Source organism: Syngnathus acus, chromosome 5 (assembly GCF_901709675.1).
Source record: "Syngnathus acus chromosome 5, fSynAcu1.2, whole genome shotgun sequence".
NCBI lineage: Eukaryota > Metazoa > Chordata > Actinopteri > Syngnathiformes > Syngnathidae > Syngnathus > Syngnathus acus.
In genome coordinates this window covers 12,713,140-12,731,817 of record NC_051091.1, presented here as the reverse complement: position 1 = coordinate 12,731,817, position 18,678 = coordinate 12,713,140, and the positions used below count along the sequence as shown (strand labels likewise).

The 18,678-nt window shown below is 48.7% G+C and overlaps 1 protein-coding gene across 2 annotated transcripts in view; it reads left to right on the top strand.

Annotated features, from left to right (window-relative positions):
• rbl1 (retinoblastoma-like 1 (p107)) overlaps positions 1-7,242 on the top strand; it is a 30,235-nt gene extending 22,993 nt beyond the window's left edge. Inside the window, exons 15-21 of one of the 2 annotated variants that reach the window (XM_037252485.1) lie at positions 359-543; positions 611-787; positions 1,071-1,142; positions 1,237-1,330; positions 1,403-1,521; positions 1,725-1,880; positions 6,133-7,242. In XM_037252485.1, the coding sequence (XP_037108380.1) occupies positions 359-543; positions 611-787; positions 1,071-1,142; positions 1,237-1,330; positions 1,403-1,521; positions 1,725-1,880; positions 6,133-6,327 (998 nt within the window). In that variant the 3' untranslated portion in view covers positions 6,328-7,242. Of the gene's footprint in view, positions 1-358; positions 544-610; positions 788-1,067; positions 1,143-1,236; positions 1,331-1,402; positions 1,522-1,724; positions 1,881-6,132 lie in introns of both variants that reach the window. The other variant, XM_037252484.1, reaches the window with a different exon arrangement.
• The last annotated feature ends 11,436 nt before the right edge of the window (positions 7,243-18,678 follow it).

Genomic DNA, 18,678 nt, shown 5'->3' with positions numbered 1-18,678 from the left:
ATTGATGAAGGCAGAGGTGTCATTTTGGATTATTGGCACTATTTTATTTTAATTATTTTATTATTTCTATTTTAGCAGAGTATGGAGCCTTTGATGTGATCTGATTTTCACCTCGAGAGATTTCTGTAGCCCTTCATGAAAGCAGACTGATGATCTTTGCTGTTCAATCGAAATACGACATTTACGAATGTTTGCTTTTCCGCTTTGTTGTCGTCGAGTTGCTTTGGAATCATTTACCGTACCGGGTACCACAGCGGTGGGCCAATTGCACACTGGAACGCAAATTCCAACGTAGTCTGCAAATGGATCAGCCTGCACCGGCCCTAATGAACCAATCGAAGTGGTTATTTGCGTCCAGGAGGCGGCAGCGAGCACACCATCACGCTGATCCCCGTCCAGCCGTGCGACCCGACGGCCGGCGGCCCCACTCAATACTTGCTGACGGCCTCGCCCGGCCGCCCCCTTCCGCCACCTGTTGCGGAGGCCCAGCCGGCGTACGGCCGGCCGCAGCGCACCGGATCCCTGGCGCTTTTCTTCCGCAAGGTGCAAATGCCGTCTTCGCAGCGAGCGGGGCTGCCAGCTCTTCTGACCTTTGACCTGTACGTGGCAGGTGTATCACCTGGCTAGCGTGCGGCTTCGCGATCTATGCGCCCGACTGGACATTTCGTGCGAGCTGCGCGCTAAGATCTGGACGGCCTTTGAACACGCTCTGCTTCACGCCGCCGAACTCATGAGGGACCGACACCTGGACCAGATGTTGCTCTGCAGCGTCTACATTATTGCCGAAGTTGGTTGCATGCACTGAAGTCTCCCACGTGCACTCTCTCTTGCTCATATGCTCTCATTCACATTCACACACACTTCAAATGCTCTCACAGTCATACACAGTCACGTGTAACAGATCATACGCACACAAACTTCAAATCATAGTTCAGTACTTTGTAAAACACGCACACAATACAGAGCTAATGCTAGCATGCTAACGTGATTATCACTGAGAGTTATTGCCAGCAGTGAGTGGGCAAATGGAGGGTTGACACTCAGCGGTGTGTGTGTGCTTCCTGCTGCAGATTTCTAAGGAGGAGCACACCTTCCAGGACATCATAAAGTGTTACCGCAGCCAACCGCAGGCCAGCAGCCATGTGAGGACACGTCCATCTACCTACAGCCTGCATACAGTCGCTAGCAGTCAGTTGCCATGATGACGCGCGCGTGTGTGTGTATGTTGGTGTGTAGGTGTACCGCAGCGTCCTTCTTCATCGCACGCCCAGCCACCGGGTGGCGCCGTCTGATGAGAACATGGAGGTCGACCCTGCATCGGAAGCAGATTGTAAAATAATCCGCTGACGCTAGCGTGCTAACGTGACCGCTTGCTCTTGACGTCAACTTTTCCTTTTTGCAGCTGCCGAGAAGACGCAAGCGGGCAAGGAGGAACGCGGCGACTTGATCCAGTTTTACAACGACGTCTACGTGCTCAAGATGGAAAGATTTGCTATGAGATACGCTGCGCATGACAACAGAGTACGTGCACACCGACACATGTACAACAATTCCATTGAATGACTTGAAAGGGACTTGCTGAGTGTTTGTGTGACTGACTGTGTGTGTTGTTTTTGTGTGATTTTGTGTACGTGTGAATGTGTCCTATATTGTGTGTCTGCATTTGTGTTGTGTTGAGTTTCTTTGCGCGTACTTATGCACATGCGTGTTTGTTTGTGTGTCAGATGCCCGTGTCACCGTTCCCATCAGTGCGTTGCCACCCACCGTCTCCTCGTCGAGTGTCTCAGCGTCATTGCGTTTACGTGTCGCCTCACAAAGCGTCGAGGGGAGGCCTGGCGCCAAACTCTTTCACTTTCCGCATCAACAGCAGCCCCTCCAAGGTAAGCTCGCCTCACCTGGCAAACAAGTGACTTGTCTGTATTAGTTCCCAGTTCAGAGCTCTGTTTCTTTCACTTTGGTACATTGTGACTTTTGGGCGGGAACTATTCTCCAGTGTGAAAACCATCAAGCAAGGAGTCGTTTTGTCATGTTTTTTTTTTTTTTTTTTTACTTGATCAGTAGATAGTTGTGCCTTATGCTAAAGCCTTATGTTATTGCTATTCCACCCACTTTTTTGATGCTTAACTATCTATCCATCCATTCTCTGTACCACTTGTCCCCATGGGGGTCGCGGGCGTGCTGGAGCCTATGCCAGCAGTCATTGGGCAGTAGGCGGGGGACACCCTGAACTGGTTGCCAGCCAATGGTAGGGCACACAGAGACTGACAACCATTCGCACTCGCACCTAAGGACAGTTTGGAGTGCTCAATCGGCCTACCAAGCATGTTTTTGGGATGTGGGAGGAAACCGGAGTGCCCGGAGAAAACCCACGCGGACCCGGAGAGAACATGCAAACTCCACACAGGGAGGGCCGGAGGTGGAATCGAACCCGCACCCTCCTAACTGTGAGGCGGTTGTGCTAACCAGTGCGTCACCGAGCTGCCACAACGCTTAACTACTTCCACATGATTCATCTGATTCATTCCACTTTTAATTCCAACAAATATTCACGCCAAATATTCACGCCAAGCATGCGTGTAAAGTGAAAGGAGGTGAATCGGATGAATGATGTGGAAAAAAAAGAGAAATGTTGAATGTGCCGCTAAGAATGAATGGTGAAATTTTTGCTTGAATTTCAAAGTCAAAGTCAGCTTTATTGTCAATCCTTCATATGTCAAGACACACAAAGAAACCGAAATTCCGTTTCCTCTATCCCACGGTGACGAGACATACAAGTAGACGACACAAAATAAAAACAAGAAGGCACAAACAATAAATAATAAATAAAAAATAAACAAAATGAGCGATGAATAAATAATAAACCAATAACCCAATAAATAAGAGGAGCAAAACTGAGCCAGTGCGCAGACAGTAAGCATAGCGCAAAGAACAGGACGCTACGCAGAAAGGGGGAGCGAGTGCAGGATCCTAACAGCCTGGAGTACGAAGCTGTTGGAGAGTCGGGTGGTGCGGGAGCGCAGGCTCCTGTACCGCCTCCCAGAGGGCAGAAGATCAAACAAAGAGTGAGCGGGGTGACTCACATCACTCACAATCTTGGTCGCCTTGCCGGTGAGATGGGAGGTGTAAATGAGGAGCGCCCGCTCGCCCGAGTTTCCGAAGGAAGTACAGGCGGCGCTGGGCCTTCTTCGCCAGTGATGCGGTGTTGGTGGACCAGGAGAGATCCTCACTGATGTGCACCCCCAGGAACCTGGCGCTGCTCACTCTCTCCACCACAGCACCGTCGATGGTCAGCGGCAGGTGTAGGGCGTGACCCTTCCGGAAGTCAACAACAATCTCCTTGGTCTTGTCGACGTTCAGCAGGAGGTTGTTGTCCCTGCACCACGTGGTCAGAAGGTCAACCTGCAGCCTGTATTGAGTCTCGTCTCCCTTGGTGATGAGACCCACCAGAGTCGTGTCGTCAGCAAACTTCACTATGCGGTTGTCGCTGTAGGTGGCAGTGCAGTCATGCGTCAGGAGGGTGAAGAGCAGCGGACTGAGCACGCAGCCCTGGGGGGCCCCTGTGCTCAGCGTGATGCTGGCGGAGATTTTGTCGCCAACACGTACCACCTGTGGCCTCTGACAGAGGAAGTCCAGTAGCCAGTTGCAGAGGCAGGTACTGAGGCCCAGCTTGTCAAGTTTGCTGATGAGACGTTGTGGCACAATGGTGTTGAAGGCAGAACTGAAGTCCACAAACAGCAACCTCACATACGAGTCCCTCCCCTCCAGGTGGGTGAGGGCCGAGTGGAGGGCAGAGCAGATGGCATCCTCAGAGGACCGTTTGGCTCGGTACGCAAACTGGAAGGGGTCAATGGTGGGGGGGAGAACGGATCGGATGTGCTCCATGACAAGCCGCTCAAAGCACTTCATGATGATGGGCGTAAGTGCCACGGGGCGGTAGTCATTGAAGCAGGACGGAGCAGGTTTCTTCGGCACAGGTACGATGGTGGCAGCCTTGAAACACGACGGGACGATGGCCTGCTGCAGGGAAGTGTTAAAGATGTCCGTGAAGACACCTGTCAGCTCACCAGCGCAGTCCTTCAGCGCTCGACCCGGGATGTTGTCCGGGCCCGCCGCCTTACGGATGTTGATAGCGGCAAGCGCCCTCCTCACGCTGTCGGCGGAGAGGCACAGGGGCAGCTCGTGGGAAGGGGGAGTGGCCTTCAGCGGGCAAGTGCTGTTCTGAGCGTCGAAGCGAGCAAAGAAGCGGTTGAGGTCATTGAGCAGACGGACGTCGCCTTCACAGCTCTGCGGCGCGGGCTTGTAGTCCGTGATGGTCTGAATGCCCTGCCAAAGGCTCCGTGCGTCCCTGCTGTCCTTGAAGTGGGCGGTAATTTTGCACGAGAACGCCCTCTTCGCTTCTTTGATGCCCCGGGACAGGTCGGCCCTCACAGTCCTCAAGCCAGCCTCATCCCCCGCTCTAAAGGCTTTGTCCCTGGCCCTCAGCAGCCTGAAGACAGCCCCTGTCAGCCAAGGCTTCCGGTCAGCCCGAGTGACGACGGATATTGAGTGTGTCACATCATCAATGCACTTCCTGATGTAGGAGGAAACAGAGTCAGTATACTCCTCAATGTCCGCCCGACCGTCGCAAGTGGCAGCCCTCCTAAACACGTCCCAGTCAGTAGAGCCAAAGCAGTCACGAAGCGCATCAGAGGCACCCTCAGGCCACACCCGTACCCGCTTGCGAACTGGTCTGGATGTTCTCACCTTTTGTCTGTATGCGGGCAAAAGCATAACAGTGACATGATGTCAAGTCCAAGATGGGGGAGGGGGGCGGCTTTGAAAGCTCCTTTATACGAAGAGTAGACCAGGTCCAGGAAGCTGCCGCCACGCGTAGGAAAATCAACATGCTGGTGAAGCCTCGGAAAAACAAACTTCAGGTTAGCATGATTAAAATCCCCAGCGAAGATGGTGAACTGTACCAGGCTGTCTGTTGTTCACTGACAGCCTGGTACAGTTCACTAAGAGCCGCGACCCTGTCGCCTTCGATGTTGGAAGGCGGGATGTAAACCGCGACCAGCAGAATCGCGGTAAATTCCCTTGGCAGGTAAAAAGGACGGCACTTAATGATCACAAACCGTCTTGATCTCGTTCTGTCTCTTCTTAGTGTGAATTATACGCCTATCAAAACACAAACTAGCACGTCTTCTTCGGCGCATTATCTCTTCTTCGTCTGTCTCGCTCTTGCTTCCTGCTAGAGCGCCCCGGAGGCCGTAAAAATCCATAAATACGCCGCGCCGCCATTTAAGCTCTATTTCCCTCTTTGACAGCCAAATCGATTGCTTTTAACTTAAAAGCTGCATCAAATGCATTTCTTCTTGTGTTTTCCATGATGAGGGTGTGTGCGTGATGCGCGAAATGTTCAAAACACAAACTAGCACGTCTTCTTCGGCGCATTATCTCTTCTTTGTCTGTCTCACTCTTGCTTCCTGCTAGAGCGCCCCCTGGAGGCCGTAAAAATCCATAAATACGCCGCGCCGCCATTTAAGCCTCGGGGTTCAAAGTAACCTTCTGAATAAAATGCATTAAAAGTTCACGTTCATTACAACTTGTTTTTGGTGAGCAAAATGTCAGAAGAATTGAATTTAAATGCTGATTGATTGGGTTTTAATACAATGCAGATGGTCCAAACAGCGCCACTGCTTTTTGTAATCTCTGAGTCACATGGCAGAGTAAGAGAAAGGGTTTAGAGCCCTTTGACGCAGGTCACCTAGCGTGCATTCCTACTAAAGCTCATAATAGTCACAAGCAACACAGCCAGAATAAGCAGCAGCCATAGTAGTGTTTCAAAATAGTATTTTGTTGTTGTTTTTTTCTTCAAGATACCGCAGTGTATAAAAGTGATCATGTCATCACAAAAATCACGAAAAAAATCCTTATATAAGCCGCACCTGACTATAAGCCGCAGGGTTCAAAATTTTGGAAAAAAGTCGCGGCTTATAGTCCGGAATTTACGGTACTTCCACATAATTCATCCGATTCACCTCATTCCACTTTTCACTTATTCCAAATATTCACGCCAAGCCAAATTTCATTTTTTCCCCCCGTTCATTCTCTATGGGCCGTTCAACATCTGCTCATTCCTTTTTACCACAGGATCTGTCCGACATCAACCGTATGCTGCGGCAAGGTTGCAACGGCCGCAAGAGAGCCCTTGGCATGGAGAGTGAGCTGATGATGTCAGTGTGCGACTCCCCCAGCAAGCGGGCGTGTTCTGAGAGCACCGCCAACAGCCCCGACATTTTGCTAAAGAGGTTACAGGATGTCGTGTCAGAGAGGCAGAGCCACTGACGAAGCAGCTACCATGAAAAATGCGTGAGCACGCTAATATTGTTCATCAAAGAGTCAATGTTAACTTCTTAACATGACTCCTAGCTATAGCACTGATGCTACCATGCTAACGTTACTGGTCATTACTGAGCTTACGCGCATGACCAGTCACTGTGAAGCTAACGCTTGCTTGGTAATATAACTGGTCGTGACGGAGTTTTAACGCTAACTCCTTGCGGGACTGTAAACATGGTAGTGTTAGCTGTTAAACTAGTCAAGACAGGGCTAATGCTAACATGACTACTCATTACAACACTGACCTGCTCAAGTTAAACGTTACATAGCTAATTATGTCACATAATCAGTTGCTGTACATCTAAAGCTAGCATACTAACATGACTGGTTATTACAGTTACATGCTAATGATGCTTTTCATTCTGATGCTACAGCTAACTGTCATTACCCAACTAATGTTAACTCTGACACAACGGGTTTCTGTGGCGATAATGCTAACGTTTAAGTTGAAGTGGTAATGTCTTTATGAGACTTTGGAAAATGACTTTATAGTTCTACGTAAGTGTACGTAAGAGTGTACCGTTCTGTTGTTCCACTCGAGTCAAAGGACAACTATGAGCCTGTAATGCTAACTGTTAGCATTCTACAAGGGTTTGTTTTTATTTGTTTTGGCTGCCAATCCAAGTTATCACATTGGCTATGTCGCCATGAGAAATTTGTGAACTGTTTTTGAGAAGTTTTGATCTTTTTGTGGTTTTTAATTGGAATTTGCTCGACTATTTAATGTAATTGTGCGTGTGTGTGCGCGTGTGTATCATCTACACACGTTTGGCAAGCGTGTTGAACTTTTTCTTGATCTTATCTGTGTGTAACCATGTAGGTTAACTTGTGAAATTGAAATGCAATGTAAAAAACAACGTGTATTTGAAGTACCGTTTTTTTCCGTGTATAATGCGCCCCCATGTATAATACGCAGCCTAACAATGGCATGTTGATGCTGGAAAAAAGCCTGTACCCATGTATAATACGCACCCAAATCTTTTTTTTTTTTTTTTTTTTTTTTTTTTTTTTTAAGTCCCAATGATCGTCACACACGCAGGGAGGCAATGGGTCCCATTTTTATAGTCGTTGGTATGGTCTTAACTAGGCTGGATGTATTTTTTTTTGGTTGGCGTTGATTTCTCCGACTGCCCGTAAAGGCACCACCGCGATCAGATGAAAAGAGAGGAAAGTGACGTGCGGACATGTGAAAAAGGCGGCTCTGTATGGGAGAGACGTTGAAGAGGAATAAAAACACCCTTGGAAACCAAAATTTGCCCCTCGTCGTGACTCGGAGCCGCAACAAATGTTTCGGATTTGTGTAGGGTACATTGTGACAGCAAACGAGCAGGTGATCGAGCAAGCGTCTGATACGAGAGCATTGCGTTCGTATGGAGCGTGTTTGAAGTGAACAGCAGAGACGAAAGGAACAAGGCAAAGTGTTGTGAAATAAAATATTACCTGTAATACGCATTTTGTTATTTGCTGATTGTATTAAACTATCACATTCATTGTCAGTCAAGAAGAGAAGAGGACTATTATCCCTTCTTTGACGAAATGACCAGAGCACAGTACAAACACACTATTGTTCTTTCGGTATTTATTCAACCCGCATTCTTTCACAACATGACGAGAACAATACATAAATCAATACCATGATTTTCTTAAAAAAAAAAAAAAGAATTAAAAAAAAATAATAATTTAAAAAAATTTGTACCCATGTATAATGCGCACCCCAGATTTTAGGACAATAAATTAGTTAAATTTTGCGTATTATACACGGAAAAAAACGGTATTTGTCTTTGTACCACACTCAAAATTTTGCCGGTCCATCATTTGTCAGTGGCCACTTTTATTCGTCCGTCATTAAATTTTGTAAATTGCCCATCTCAGCAAACAAGTGATTTTAAAGTGCAAGGGGCAGTTTTGAACAAGAGTTAGGGTTTGTATAGTATAGTGCGCGCGTGCGTGTGTACATGTGTGTATGTGTGTGTGTACATGTGTGTATGTGTGTGTGTGTGTATATATATATATATATATATATATATATATATATACACAGTGGAGCCTCGGTTTTTGACCACAATCCGTTCCAGAAGGCTGTTCGAGAAGTGAATTGTACGAATTCCAAATCATGTTTTCCCATTACAAATAATGGGAAAAAATTAATCCGTTCCAAGCAAAATAAAAACGCCTTTTTAAATCATTTTTTTCATTTGTGCATTTTTGTACGATCGCGCAACTGCAGCGCACCGCCGAACGGGGAACCATAGCGCGTCGCCGACCGCGCAACTTCACCGCGCTGGTCGCATTATTGTGACAGAGCCGTCGCTGAAATTTAGAAAATATTTTTAAAGTCCTGATCAGAGATGGGGACTCGAGTCGACTCGAGTCGCTGTTTTGATGACTTGTGACTTGACTTGACAAAAATAAAAAAACTTGACACTCGACTTGGACTTGGAAATTAAAGACTCGGGACTTGACTTGACTTGAGACACGATGACTTGAATGACTTCAGTGTTATTTAGTTTATGTTTTCAGTTTGAATATAAAATTAATAATACATTTAAAAAAGTAATATCGATAACACGGTAGGAGCGCAGGCTGAGAATGGCGTTGTCATGATTGGATCGCTACCCTGTCAATCAATCAGTCGTGCCCTCTCTACCTACCTAACGTGTTTATTGGAGAATCACGCCCCTTTATATCAGACATGCACAAACATGTCAGCGGGAGCGGTACCGCGAGGCAAAAGACGGACAGCACAGTGCAAGATATGCAACAGAAACATTTCAGACAGCCAGACGACAACTTCAAACTTTGTCCGTTTGAAGTTTATAGAGCTCTGGTGTCTCCAGATGTTACAGATGAAACATAAAATGTTTCTAATGCTCTTTAATGTGTTTCTTCTTTCAGATTTTTTTCAGATTATTTTTTCATATTTGCAACTCAAATGTGTCAGACACTGTCGGCAGACGTTCATTTGTTTAGATTGAGCTGTCAATCATTGTATGACGTAATTTCTTTTTTGTTTGATTCCATGGTGTATTTTACTGAATATCAGTAATTACAGTGCAAATCCAAATTATTGTCATATTTTTTAAACAGGTTAGACACATTGGACAATGATGGTTACTTAAAGGTACCGTATTTTCCGGGCTATAAGGCGCACCGGACTATAAGGCGCACCTTCACTGAATGGCCCATTTTAAAACTTTGTCCTTATATAAGGCGCACCGGACTATAAGGCGCACCATTAATGCATCATGTCAGATTTTTAATCCAAATCAAATCATTCTCCATTTTATCTTTTTTATTTCAACTTCAGACGCAAGAAATTACTTTATAATCACAAAATAATGATCCATAGTCTTTTTGATTCATGATTCATAGTCTTCAGCGGGCCACTTATGATTGATTTCATGACACAATGCTTCGGGCCAGTTTAAATTTAGGAATTTGGTCCATATATGAGGCGCACCGGACTATAAAGCGCACTGTCGGCTTTTGAGAAAATTTGAGGTTTTTAGGTGCGCCTTATAGTCCGGAAAATACGGTACTTATATCTTGTCTTTTCACTTGACTAAGATCAGATTCTGCGGGTAAAATTGCAATAATAAGATGACTTGACTTGGACTTGACTTGACCTATTTAAGGACTTGACTTGGACTTGACTTGACCTATTTAAGGACTTGACTTGACTTGCCCAAGAAAAAAATGACTTGGGACTTACTTGAGACTTGAAGGTTAAGACTTGAGACTCACTTGAGACTTGCACATGTGTGACTTGGTCCCATCTCTGGTCCTGATGTACTTTCCAAAATTTAAGTGGACATCAGTGGGCAGGGAGCGCGCAACTGCAGCGCACCGCCGAACGCGCACCCGTAGCGCGCCGCCGACCGCACAACTGCACCGCGCTGGTCGCATTATTGTGGCAGAGCGGTCGCTAAAATTTAGAAAATATTTTTAAAGTCTTAATGGACTTTCCCAAATTCAAGTGGATATCAGTGCGCAGGGAGCTTAATTTGGTCCGATCGCGCAACCGCAGCGCGCCGGGCGATCACTGTCGCATTGCTTTAGGAGCGTCTTTGTGTTTTAGGATGGCTTTACTGCTCCCACTTGCTTTCTTTGGAGGGATGATTAGAGTTGATGCACTCCTCAGAGTAACGAGAACGTAATAACGAACGGAGTCAGTTGGCATGCAGGTCCTCTCGGCTCATCTCGCGAGGTTCGACAACCGAATTTCGTCCGACATCCGAAGCAAAAAAATCTCGAATTTTTTGTTCGAATACTGATTTGTTCGAGAACCGGGACGTTCGAAAACCGAGGCTCCAGCCAATTTAGTTTCCTTAGCTTAAATTCTTATTAATGTTTAAGATTCGCTGGCCTTGGGCCATGGACTTTTATTTGACAAAGCCTTTGGTCACCTGATCAGTCACCTGATCAGGGAAATAGGCTGCTCCCACTTGGTAGTCAGTCTCAGTTAGACAAAGAAGGAAGATAGTAGTGACATAGTTTTTTACCGCTAAAAGGCCGTTTCAAGCTATTTCTAGTCTGCTCCAAGCTTGTAATTTTTGGAATTGAAACTTGGAATTTAGAAAACAAACTTTAGTTTACTTCTTGGAACCCTTTACGTTAAAACCTTAGTTGGATTACAAACAATTTGGATTTGTACCTGTGTGCCACCTGTTTGCCTGCCTGCCATTACCCCTCCCCCCTTTCCTTGCTTGGCCTACCACCTTTGCCTGCCTGCCATTGCCTCTCTCCCTCGGCCTGCATGCCTGCTTGCCTCCATTTTGGACATTCTACCTCCACCTTCAAAAGGGTATGAGCAACAGCTGTACACAGTGTTTTAAGATAAGCGTGTGACAAGAACTATACAACATCTAACCTTTGAAATTTAAACTGAACTGACACTCACATATATATATATATATATATATATCGTTTTGGCCCGAATATAAGACGATGTTTTTTGCATTGAAATAAGACTGAAAAAGTGGGGGTCGTCTTATATTCGGGGTTTAGACATTATACCGATTTTCACTTGTGCGCAGAGGTAAATTAAAGGTTGCTGGAATCGACTGAGTATGTTGCTGTGATCGTGTGCGTCTTTGACACAAAGTGAGCATATACATTTCATTGTTACTACTGTCCACTGTTGTGCCGTTTGTCCGATCGCGGTTTGCGTCTTGTGCGCGCCGTTTGATTGACAGCTCCGGCGCGCTCCTTTAAGTTTGCCTTGCATCGTACGAGTAGCTGTTAGGCAGCGGCACGGCGACTAACGGTCGCCAGCAAATGTATTTTGTTGTCTCGATCGATGACTTATGTTTGGTGTGTTGCCGAGAGTATTTCATTTATGGTTATTTATTTATTCAATAATTCAATACTCTGTCGAAGCATCCGAATCGACATCCGACACCAAAGCAGCAGACGCGGGCGCAGGAGGAAGCGAGGCCGGGGCGCGGTGCCGCGACGGACCCTCCCCACAGGCCATCTCCCTCCAACACGGACGCCCCCGCCGGGGGCCCGGCTGGAGGTGGTGGAACTCCGCGACGAGTGAGGGGTTGAGGATCCAGCGACTCGGCACCCAGCAGCGGTGCGAATCATCGTACCCCTCCCAATCGACGAGGTACGATGCCGCGACCGGAGCAAGGAGCGGACGGTGTAAGCCGGCTCTCCCTCAAAGAGCCGGGGCGGAGGAGGAGCAGACGCCGCAGCCAAGGGGCTCTCAAACACGGGTCTCAACCGAGACACGTGGAACGTGGGATGGACCTTCATGGAGCTAGGAAGGCGCAGACGAACAGCAGATGGGTTAATTACCTTGCTTATGGGGAAGGGACCGACGTAGCGGGGCTCTAGCTTGCGGGATTCCGTGCGCAGCAGCAGATCCCGCGACGAGTGCCAAACACGCTGTCCCACGTTGTACGACGGAGCTGGCGTCCGATGCTTATTGGCCTGGCGAGCGTAGCCGGAGACAGAGCAGAGGAGAGAGACCCGAGCCCTCGCCCAGGCCCGATGACAGCGGCGCACACAACCGAGGGCCGACGGGCACGTCGCGCTCTGCTCCTGGTGGGTGAACAAGGGCGGTTGATAACCAAACACACAATGAAAGGGTGACAGACCTGTGGCCGAGCTGGGAAGGGCATTGTGGGCATACTCCACCCAGGGAAGCTGTTTGGCGCACCCGCGCTCATCTCCAGCAGCCATGGACCGGAGAGCCTTGCCCAGCTCCTGGTTCAGACGTTCGGCTTGCCCATTCGACTGCGGATGGAACCCTGAGGAGAGGCTGGCTGTGGCGCCGAGGAGCCGGCAGAACTCCGCCCAGAAGGGGGAAGAGAATGTCCTGAGGGATGCCGTGGTGTCGAACAACCTCCTGCAGCAGAATCAATGCCATTTGCTTTGCTGACGGGAGTTTGGGCAGGGGAATAAAATGGGCCATCTTGCTGAACCGGTCCACGACTGTGAGGACCACAGTGTTCCCCTCCAAGGACGGAAGCCCCGTGACGAAGTCGACCGACAGATGAGACCAGGGTCGCCGAGGGACGGGCAGGGGCTGGAGCAACCCGGCCGGGGGCTGATTAGATGACTTACAGCGGTTACAGGTAGGGCAGGCCCGGACGTAATCGCGTGTGTCCTCCCTCCAGGTAGGCCTCCAGAACCGCTGAGCCACCATGAACCTTGTGCGGGCAGTCCCGGGATGGCAGGCGAGGTGGGAGTCGTGTGCCCATTGAAGGACGGATGACCGCCGGTGAGAGGCCGGCCTGTAAGAGAGCGAGAATTCAAACCGGTCAAAACAAATGTTCCACCGAGCTTGCCTGGCGTTCAGTCTCTTGGCCGATCTCAAGTATTCCAGGTTTCCGGTGGTCCGTCCAGACGATGAACGGCGTTGTGGCGCCTTCCAACCAGTGCCTCCACTCCTCCAGAGCCAGCTTGACCGCCAGGAGTTCCCGATTGCCGATGTCATAATTTCATTCTGCGGATGACAGGCGGCGAGAAAAGAAAGCACATGGGTGGAGGCGATCATCCTCGTGGCTACGCTGGGACAATACTGCCCCAACTCCCACGTTGGCGGCGTCCACCTCGACCACAAACTGCCTCTCGGGATCAGGCACTCTGAGGATGGGAGCGGACTTAAACCTCCTCTTTAATTCCGCAAAGGCACGTTCTGCCGGGTCTGCCCATTTGTACGGGGAGGCGGGGCTGGTAAAAGCGGTGAGGGGTGCCGCCATGGTGCTGTAGTTGCGGATGAAGCGGCGGTAGAAGTTCGCAAATCCCAGGAATTGCTGCAGCCACTTGCGTGTTTCGGGAACTGGCGTGACGTGACTGCCCTCACCTTTTCGGGGCCATCTCAACGGATCCCTCTCGCACCACGTAGCCGAGAAACTTGACAGAAGACGTGTGGAAGATGCACTTCTCCGCCTTAACGTACAGGGAATTCTCATGGAGACGGCGCAGCACCGCCCGGACATGTTTGATGTGTTCTGAGAGGGAGGAGGAGAAGATGAGAATGTCATCCAGGTAAACGAACACAAACCCGTTTAACATGTCTCGCAGAACATCGTTGATCAAGGCTTGGAAGACTGCTGGGGCATTGGTGAGCCCGAACGGAACCACCAGGTATTTATAGTGTCCGCTAGGAGTGTTGAAGGCCGTCTTCCATTCGATCTCCATGTAACTTCTCTGTTACCAAGACGTGGCTCTGGAACATCCACGGCTCTCTGGGCCTCAGCGATGGAACACGAGCTGGATGTGGGGGAGGGGGTGACAACAGCCGGCAGGATGGCTTCTGGACATATTACGGAAGGTGCCGAGTACCTGAGCCATCTCCTGCTGCTGCTGTTCGAGCTGTTGCTGCAGCTGGCGCTGCTGCTGCTGGGTTCGGCCGTCCGCCGACAGGCTACTGACTGCTGTCTCGGTCCGCTCCAGTCGACACAATGCCATCTGATCACTTGCTGGCTGCATAGTGTTGGTCAGCTTGTACTGTGAGAGATCGGACAGTACAGCCAAATGCAAAGTGAAGCAGTCTTTATTGTGGAGGGAGAGGGGAACGCTGGAGGGCTGAAGCGGCGAACGGGCGAGGCTGCGCTCGTCGGGGGTGGATAGCCGGATGGCAAGCCCGGGGAAGGAGCCGGCGGCTGGACTTCGCACTGGCGAGGACTGGACGTGGCGGACGGGCGACCTCCAAGGAGAGCAACTGCGGACTGGCAAGGCAGCACTGGACAGACAGAAACAGCACCGAATCATAAAGAAACGGGGAGTCAAACTTACAGGGACCAGTGTGCACGGAGACATCACGAGACAAGCTGACAAGCATTGTCGCGCTGGCCGCGCTAATATGGCGCTCCCAATCGGCCCGTGACAGGTGACAGTGATCCTAGTAATAAGGGGGCGTGGCTGGATGACACCAGTGCGTGACATTTAGCTCATTTGCATTGTTGGGTCGGTGTCTTTCAGCTTCTTCTTCACAATACCCCACAAATTCTCGAATGGGGATCAGGTCAGGGGAATTGGCAGGCCAATCGAGGACAGTAATGCCATGGTCAGTACACCGATTACTGGTGGTTTTGGCACTGTGGGCAGGTGCCAGATCATGCTGGAAAATGAAATCATCATCTCCATAGAGCTTTTCAGCAGACGGAAGCATGTAGTGCTCTAAAATCTGCATTTACTCTGGACTTGATGAAACACAGTGGACCAACACCCGCAGCTGACATGGCTCCCCAAACCATCGCTGACTGTGGGAACGTCACACTGGATTTCAAGCAACTTGGATTTTGCTCCTCTCCAACCTTTCTCCAGACTCTGGCGCCTTGACTTCCAAATGAAATACAAAACTTGCTTTCGTCTGAAAAGAGGACTTTGGACCACTCTGCAACTGTCCAGTGCTTCTTTTCCATAGCCCAAGTCAGACGCTTCAGAAGTGGCTTGACCATGGGAATACGGCTATTGTAGGCCATTTCCCGGACACGTCTGTGAACAGTGGCTTTTGATACCTGGACTCCAGCTTCAGTCCACTGTCTTTGAAGCTCCCCCAAATTCTGGAAGCAACTCTTCTTCACAATGCTGTTAAGGATGCGGTCATCTCTCTTGGTTGTGCAGCGTTTCCTGCCACATTCCCCCCTTCCAACAGACTTTTTGTGGATGTGCTTTGAAACTGCACTCTGTGAACAGCTTGCTCTTTGAGAAATTTCTTTTTGAGTCTTACCCTCCTGATGGAGGGTGTCAATAATGGTCCTCTGGACAGCAGTCAGATCAGCAGTCTTCCCCATACTTGTGATTTAGTTTACTGAATCAAGCTGAGTGTTTTTCAAGGCTCAGGAAACCCTTGCAGGTGTTTCAAGTTAATTAGACGATTCAAGTGATTAGTTGAATACCGTACTAGTTTACTTTTTCATGATATTCTAATATTTTGAGATAGGATATTTGAGTTTTCTTAAGCTGTATGCCATAATTAGCAATATTAAAATATAAAAGGCTTGCAATATTTCTGTTGATTTGAAATGAATCCAGAATGTATGACATTTTATAATTGCATTACAGAAAATAAAGAACTTTATCACAATATTCTAATTTTCCGAGACAGTCCTGTGTGTATATTTATATATCTCATCATCGGCGGTCACTCGGGACGAGTATGACTGTCTTCTTCTCAGGGTCGTCTATTTGTGGGTCGCAGGTGGGCGTAGAGGCCGATCCGGGATCCACATATTTTTGTGCAGTGTGGGCAGGGGAAAGTGGTGGTGGGTTGTGGTCGTGCTGGAGCCTGTTTTTGTCTTACCTTACGGAGTTGTCGTTTGGTTTCTGCGACACGGCGGAGTTCCTTTTCGTGATGTGCTGCACCTTCTTGCACCGCTGCCCTCCAGCAGTTCCTGTTCAAGGCGATGCGCTCCCAGTCCTGAGATGTTATTTGGAATTTCTTGAGATTGGTCTTGAGGTTGTCCTTGAAACGTTTCTTTTGCCCACCTGGGGCTCGCGGACCTCTCTCCCGCTGGGAGTATAACATCTGTTTGGGGAGGCGGGTGTCAGCCATGTGGATGAGATGTCCTGTCCATCGGAGTTGGAGCTGCATTATTAAGGTGGTGATGCTCGGTATCCTGGCTTCCTCCAGAACGCTGTTTGTGCGTCTGTCCTCCCATTTGATCCTGAGTATTTTCCTCAAGGTTCTCTGGTGGTGTTGTTCAAGAGCTCTTAGGTGCCTGCTGTAGGTTGTACATGATTCTGCCCCATAAAGTAAGGTGGGGAGAACCACAGCTTTGTAAACCAGGAGCTTGGTGTCAACCCGGAGGTCTCTGTCTTCAAAGACTCTTTTCCGGAGTCTGGCATACGCTCCACTGACACAGCTCAGGCGATGGTTGACCTCAGAGTCAACGTCCACTTTGGAGGAGAGAAGGGTTCAACCATGTCTTCCCTGATGGGACTCTGAGGGATGTGACTGAGGAAATCTGACTGAGTTGTGCTGTCACGGTTGAGGAGTTCCTGAAGGTGCTCTCTCCACCGGTTGTTTATGGACTCATTGTCCTTCAACAGCTCCTGCCCGTCTAGAGCGTAGGGGGTTTTGGCCGCGATGGCTTGGGCCGTAGACAGCCTTAGTAGCTCTGAAAAAGCCTCTGGTGTCACCAGAGTCACCAGAGTCCAATGCCCTTTCTGTCCACCAGGAGTTTTGAATCTGTCTCACCCGGCTCTGGACGTCAGCCTTGGCTCTGGAGTGAGCCTATCTCTTTGCTTTGCAGGTGATGTCATTTTGCCAGACACGAAAGGTTTCCCTTTTCTTGGAGATGAGCTGTTCTATCTCTGTGTCGTTCTCATCAAACCAGTCCTGATGCTTTCTGGACTTGTACCCGAGAGTGGCACTGCAGGTATCGAGGATGGAAGACTTGAGCAGGCTCCAGTGTTCTTCAATGTCCTCAGGGTATTCCTGATTGAGGCTTTCTTCAAGAGAGGCCTGAAACAGCTGCAGGGTGGCAGTTTTGTTCAGGGTCTCAAGGTTTAGTCTCTGCCAGCTCAGCTTCTTTTGCAGTCTCCTCTTCCTCTTGAGTCTGATGGACATCGTGGATCGTATCAGGCGGTGATCTGTCCAGCAGGCCTCTGAATTCATCTTGGCTTTTGTGATGCTCACGTCGCGCTGATCCCTGGCTCTGACAATGACAGTCAATAAGATGCCATTGTTTAGAGCGAGGGTGTCTCCATGAACCCTTGAGTTTGTTCTTCTGGCGAAAGATGGTATTGGTGAAGGTAAAGTCGTATTGAGCACATTTGCTAAGAAGCAAAACCCCGTTGGAGTTGATGTTTCCAATGCCTTCCTTTCCAATGGTGCCCTTCCAGAGGTGGAGGTGGTGGTCTCGGCCCACTCTGGCATTGAAATCTCCCAATATAATAATCTTGTCGTCCTTGGGGATTTTTGACAATACCTCATCCAGACAGGCATAGAAGGCCTCTTTTTCTTCCTCATCGTAAACGAGGGTAGGTGCATAAGCACTAAGAACTGTTGCTGTCTGGTTGTTGGCCAGCACCAGACGGAGGGTCATCAGGCGCTCACTGACTCCCACAGGGAGTTCAGAGAGCTGACTGATCAGGTGGTTCTTGATGGCAAAACCAACCCCATGGATCCTAGGCTCATCTGTGGCCTTTCCTATCCAGAAGAAAGTGTATCCACCCTTTTCCTCCTTCAGATGACCTTCCTCTGCCCGTCGGGTTTCTGAAAGAGCAGCTATGTCAATCCGGCATCTTCTCAGTTCCCTGGCAATGATGGCGGTTCTCCTCTCCGGCCTATCACTGGTTACACTGTCCATTAGTGTGCGCACATTCCATGCTCCAAAATTCATGTTTCTGTGTTTTTGACCGCATATTGGTGATCCCTCTGAACGCGGTAATCCAGTCGAGAGGTTTGAGGCAGGCTATGTTCAGGGCACCTTTTCTAGCCCCTTCCCCGTCAGGGGTGAGCAGAGTGGATCCTAAAAAGGGCTGCTCAGTCATGGATGCAGCTACCAAAGAGCTCTTTCTGCCTCGGTCCAAGAGCCCAACGATCATCTAACATCCACCGCCTGATGTGCCAGGCTAGGGGCTTCCAGACTTCACAATCCTGCCCCCGTTGCCACTTACTGGTCGCCATAGGACTTGGTTTTTTTAATTGCATTACAGAAAATAAAGAACTTTATCACAATATTCTAATTTTCTAAGACAGTCCTGTGTGTGTGTGTGTGTGTGTGTATGTATGTATATATATACATATATATATATATATATATATATATATATATACATATATATATATATATATATATATATATATATATACATACTAGGGGTGTAACGATT